This window comes from Eleutherodactylus coqui, chromosome 6 (genome assembly GCF_035609145.1).
Source record: "Eleutherodactylus coqui strain aEleCoq1 chromosome 6, aEleCoq1.hap1, whole genome shotgun sequence".
NCBI lineage: Eukaryota > Metazoa > Chordata > Amphibia > Anura > Eleutherodactylidae > Eleutherodactylus > Eleutherodactylus coqui.
The window spans coordinates 184,265,576-184,271,575 of NC_089842.1; the positions used below are offsets into that span (position 1 = coordinate 184,265,576).

General features: G+C 42.9%; 1 protein-coding gene across 1 annotated transcript in view; it reads left to right on the forward strand.

Annotated features, from left to right (window-relative positions):
• Positions 1 to 4,756, forward strand: part of BAZ1A (bromodomain adjacent to zinc finger domain 1A) — a 62,958-nt gene extending 58,202 nt beyond the window's left edge. The window contains exon 28 of the mRNA XM_066608430.1: positions 3,909 to 4,756. Within this exon, the coding sequence (XP_066464527.1) occupies positions 3,909 to 4,099 (191 nt within the window). The 3' untranslated portion in view covers positions 4,100 to 4,756. The remainder of the gene's footprint in view (positions 1 to 3,908) is intronic.
• Positions 4,757 to 6,000: the final 1,244 nt, after the last annotated feature.

Genomic DNA, 6,000 nt, shown 5'->3' on the forward strand with positions numbered 1-6,000 from the left:
CATTATGTCCGCCATCTATTACTGTGAGACACTGTATCCAACATAGTCTACGTTACTGCCTTCCATAGGACAAATAACTACATTACAACTAGATTCTATGTACCATGATCGCAATTGGACATCAGCTTGTTTTACTGCTTTCTTCCATGAAAGCATTATTGCATGTCACTCTCCATCTTGGATGTATTTTGGTAGTTTTTTAAACCGTTCCATATGGCCAGTCTCTATTTAACAAGGTTATATCATGGTCACAGATACTAGTCAGCCAATATCTTCATGACCACACTGTTATGACGAATGCCAGACTGCTCATTTCCTCCTCCCGCAGAACAGGTTATACTTTTGCTGCTTAACTCTGACATGGCTACTCTATTGTTGCAACCACCATACAGCATCAGTAACCTTTCCCATAGGGGCACAGTTAGTTATCTCTGTACTGGGGAAAGACCTGAATTAATCCTTTTGCAATCCAATTTTGGATTCAGGGTTTCCTAGGGGACTTTCTCTTTCTGCCATTATACAATGGCGCCATCTGCTGGCTAAAGCCAGTACTGCGGTATAGGACATACTGGAGAGGCCCCTGACAACAGAGCGGCCAGTAACCTACAGTAAGAATTTCCTGCCTGACTTCTTCCGACATGGGAGCTGTACAGCCTTCAATCAGAATGTCTTTAGACGTCAGACAGTGGATTGGAAAGGGTTAAAGCTCAAGCTAACAGTTTCTTGCAATACTTCTTCTCGAGGAAGGTGCTGTCTGCAAGGCTTCACCAGGCTCATCTGGATAACACCAGTGAAAGTTGCGTAAGACCTTAGGGTTGGTATATTTGCCTGGTGAGTGATTGCCCTCCATTATTGCCCTGCGCATTGACCACACTAAGCAGTCTGCATCCGTATCGGTCAGTCTCTGCAATCTCTCCCATAGGAAGAGTAAATCGTATATTTCTGTCATCAGTAACTGAATAACCTACACATTTATGGAGCGCATAAGAGAGGAACATTTCCCTATCATTACTTCTAGTGGTTGCTGCAAGCATTAAGTCGCCCTTTTTTGGGGGAAGTCTGAGGGGCTAGTAACTAATCCTCTTATGCTAGATGACCCTCTTCCCCTAATTATCGTTACTGCAGTTTTGCCTCTTTTCTGCTACTAAGTAGAGTGTTCAATACTGGCAGTTATGTGAATGCCAATGAGTGTCATCCCTCCTCTTGGTGGAGTAGTTAGGCTCTGCGGAATATAATCTTGCCTGGTAGGTGCTTTCCATCACCTCTAATGTCTCAGTACTTGGGTCAAAGTGTCTACCTCCTTTTAATTGCCATCCTTGACATGTCATAGCTGTACAATAAGAAATTTTCACTCTTCTTGTCCTTTTCAATGGCAGTTTCATCCAGACTGGACACGTTTGTTAGATTCTCATCCTTTAAACAGGAAAAGAAATGTCACACTGCAGGTACGCCTTTGGTAGACTTGTCTCCACCCAGAGAAGTGATCCTTCTCTTAATTTTGCACTTCTCATTTTGAGGTGATCCTTCTCTCTTAATTTTGCACTCTCCCTTTTGGGAACCATTTTAACTTGCTAGTGCAGATCCTGGACCCATCTGGCCTTTCTAATTCTCTTAGCTTATTGCTTTCCAATGGGCTGCCTTCCTCCCCAAGGAGAGTCTGCTCCATCCTTTCCAGAGCTCGATACAGATCCCTCCAGAATCCCCACTTGTACTCCTTGTCCTGCTACTTTGTCTTCCCTCTACCACTCATTAACTACATCTCCCCACTGCCCTTTCCTTGCTTGGGTCTGTTGAAGAACGCTACAGTAATGGCCTTCCTAGGCAGTCTAAGAAGGACCTGTGACACCAGTGTTATGGTAGAGTTGTCCAGCATCCTACGGCTGATTGAGTCCCACATGGCGCTTCTCTTGGTCTGCTATAATCCAGGAGTGGATAGCTAGATGGCAAACATCTGCAGTTGAGATCACACCAGCTCAGAGGGTGGGGTCTTCTCCTTTTGAGAAGTAGGAAGTTCTTTTTTAACATTGATTCCTCTATAAACTTGGCTTGCCTTGGCCACTAACAAAGGAGAGATGAACTGTAGTTTTGCTTTTTCTTTTTTTCTGCCTGTTCAGCTTTCTTGAAGGTTGAGTTCTGTCCCTTCTCTGTCTTCTCAGATATCCGGTATCCTCTGCAAGCCATGGGTCATACTGTAGGTACCTTCTACTCTACAGGTTTTCATGGGATCTAAGCTGTGATGTGTTTCATGAAGCTTCTTGCACACATAATCTGCCTGGCCTTCCCTACCTATTAAGGCCTCCCATCTTCTGTGTTTTGGTGTACTGTTCTATCTGCCTTCACCTAGTTTTTGGCAGGGCATATCCACTGAAGGTCATTCCATTATGACAAGAGCTTTATCCACCATCTCCTTTTCTCTTACCCCTTGGAATCTGCTTTGGAACATCCAGATGTTTCGCTGTGTCCTTCAATGACATAAACAAGAAAACTGGATTTTTGTTACTTGCCTTAAAATCCATTTCTCGTCTAGTTCATTGGGGGACACGGCTCCCACCCAATATTCATTTTTCATGGGCCCTGCTTGTTTTTCTAGAACGGATCCTCAGTCTTTTCTGAATCTTACACTGTTCCATTGTTTTCTTATTACGGTCTGTATTTGATGTAATGTGTGAATTTGTTTCTTGTACTGCTTATATATAAACTGATTAGCATAGCGCCTGCAGGAGGGGCATAGCTAGTGCGGAGGAATGAACACACTCTTATGCTTAGTGTCTGCCACCTAGTGATATCCTGTTTCCCTGAAAATAAGACATACCCTGAAAATAAGATCTAGCATGGTTTTCCAGAATTTTTGAGGAGGCAAAATGATTTTTCAGGCTTTTTGAGGATGCTTGAAATATAAGCCCTGCTAACAGTTAATTAAAAAAGTCAATTTAAATAGTGTCCAGGTAGCTATACATGTAAAATGGTTAAAGGGGTTGTCCCGAGGCAGCAAGTGGGTCTGTACACTTCTGCATGGCCATAATAATGCACTTTGTAATGTACATTGTGCATTAATTATGAGCCATGCAGAAGTTATAAAAAGTTTTATACTTACCTGCTCCGTTGCTGGCGTCCTCGTCTCCATGGTGCCGACTAATTTTCGCCCTCCGATGGCCAAATTAGCCGCGCTTGCGCAGTCCGGGTCTTCTGCAGTCTTCTATGGGGCTCCGTGTAGCTCCGTGTAGCTCCGCCCCGTCACGTGCCGATTCCAGCCAATCAGGAGGCTGGAATCGGCAGTGGACCGCACAGAAGAGCTGCGGTCCACGGAGGAAGAGGCCATCTTCAGCGGTGAGTAGAGAAGTCACCGGAGCGCGGGGATTCAGGTAAGCGCTCCGGTGAGCTTTCTTTACCTCCCTGCATCGGGGTTGTCTCGCGCCGAACGGGGGGGGGGTTGAAAAAAAAAAAACCCGTTTCGGCGCGGGACAACCCCTTTAAACCTTTTTGAACAAAAATTAATATAAGACACTCTTATTTTCGGGAAAATGCGGTAGCAGCTATACCCCTAATGTCTTGCTATGTCCCCTAATGAACAAGATGAGAAATGGATTTTACGGTAAGTAACAAAAATCCTGTAATTGATTAGCTATTCTAAGGATAGGGCATCAATAGTTTTTGCCCAGAAAACTCCTTTTAATATTTATTATAGAATTGTATGGAATGGCAGAATGACTGACTGTGTTCCCCTATTCTTACAGCTGGGGGACTCTGTGATCAGAGCCTCCCCGATTTTAAACATTTATAATCCTGTCATTAGTGTTTACTTGCAAAATCTTCTCTGTATGCTGTTGTGACTGTAAAACCTTAACATTTTTCGACTAAACAGACAGAATAATAAGTTTTCTAACCCCCTTTTTTTTTTTTTTAAACAGCTGAATTTGTAGCTGACGTCGAATTGATGTTCTCCAATTGCTTTGAGTATAACCATGTTACCAGCAATGAATCTAAAGCAGGAGTGCGGCTACAATCCTTCTTCACAAGTGAAGCTCAGAAGTTGGGCCTGGAAGTCAATAAAAGCACGCCTGGTGCAATTGCACCGCCTGCAAAAAAGTCCCGCATCTGACTTGTGTCAGACAAGTTCTCTCAGAGGCCATCAAAGTTTTGTTATTTATAATTGTGTTGTCCTGCTGAACTCGCTCGCCAAGCAGTACCACTTGGCCATCCACAGAGCGAACAAGCACTGATTCCTCACACCTTTCAGCACTCAGGGCAAATGCACCAACTGCTCAATAGGGTCCAAGCCACATACATGTATGTTTATAGAGGTATATATGTATATCAGAGATACAGCGTACTGTTTAATTGCCATGACCTTTTTCTAATCTGTTAATGTAGGTTTTTTGTATTTTCTCATTGAAACTTACTGTTTATATCCAGAATGGAGGGTGGGCAAAGTGACTATAGATTTTCTACCTGAACACTACTTGAGGAATAGACTGGGGTATATTTTTGAGGTATGGACTATACACACTTAAGAGTATTTTGAAAATCCTAGCTATTTATTTAGCATTTAAAACCGATGTTTGACTTGTTTGTATTTATGAATCTTTTGTATTTGAGGTTAAACTGTTTGTTATGACAAACTTTTCCATATAACATGTCTACCTTCCCCCTCCCCATGTGATCAACGTATTTGAGGGCTGTTACAGGTTACTAGCACAGTGAGATCTTCATATGCAGATACCTGTGTTTAAAAGCAATAAAAAATGTTTGTTTTTTCTCTCGGTCTAATGTCTCCTTAAGATATGTTAAATTATATTTGTTACATTGCGCTTCCAACTGCAGTGCGAAGTAAGAGTCTGTGAAAGACCTGAATTTTTGCAGCGTCGCTCAGACGTGTGGATAGGCACTGCAGTTTCCATGAGTGGAAGAAAAATCGCAGCATGCTTATTTTTGAGCGGACAGTCACCATTAAAGTCAATGGATGCAAGTGTTTTGTCACCCATACACAATTAACATTGCATATGAGGGGTGGAAACACTTGCAACTTCAATAGAAAAGCCATAATGACAGCTGGAGGGGAAAGAGAGCGCACGCTTCGCACGAACGACAAGCTGTGCATACTGTACATCCACGTGAAAACAAAATGATCGCAGGTCTTCCGCTGTGGAAATCCAACCCAGCCTTAGGCTGGGCTGTGAGCCCAGCCTAAGGCTGCTAGTAAATGCCAGCTTTTAAAAATCTACATCAAATGCACCAAAAATAACTTTTTGAAAAAGAAAAAAAAAGCATTTTGAAAAAAGCACAAGAGCTTTGTGTTTTTAACCCCTTTCCTCCAAAGGACGTAAGGGTACGTCACTGATAGCCGACCTCCCGCTGCAACAGTGAGGGTGCATCAGAGATACGAACCCCACTGTTAACCCCATTCCCTGCCGCGATCTATGTATGGGATCACGGCGTGGAAAGGGTATACCTCCCACAAAATGCAATAAAAGTGATTTAAAAAGCCGTATGTACCCGAAAATTATACCTATAATAATCTTTATTTGTATAGCGCCAACTTATTCCGCAGCCAATACACCAATATACCAATAAAAACTACAGCTCGTCTCGCAAAAATTAAGCCCTCACAGAGCTCCGTACATGGGGAAAAAAAGTTATAGGACTTTGAATGCACAGATTCAGAAAAAAAAAGGTTCCAAAACCATATACTCGTATTTGGTGACGTTACCCTAGTCTGGGAGGTTTCAAAGTTGCTGATCTCCGTAATGTGCATAAAGGTACTGGTGGCAGAATCTCAAACACTCCTGAAGCCACTCTTCCTTTAAAGTTTAACAGGACCCAATCTTAATGCTCCTACCAAAAAATCCCTCCCTGGCCACTATTCTGAAGCTGCCAAAACCATTATTCCATTGGAAATCAGTGGCTCCTTACTCTAGGGGAATGGTACACAGAGGTGGCTCAAAGCTAACATATGGAAGAACTAATTACTTAACCCCTGAGGGCTTAGTCAGACGGGCGTTT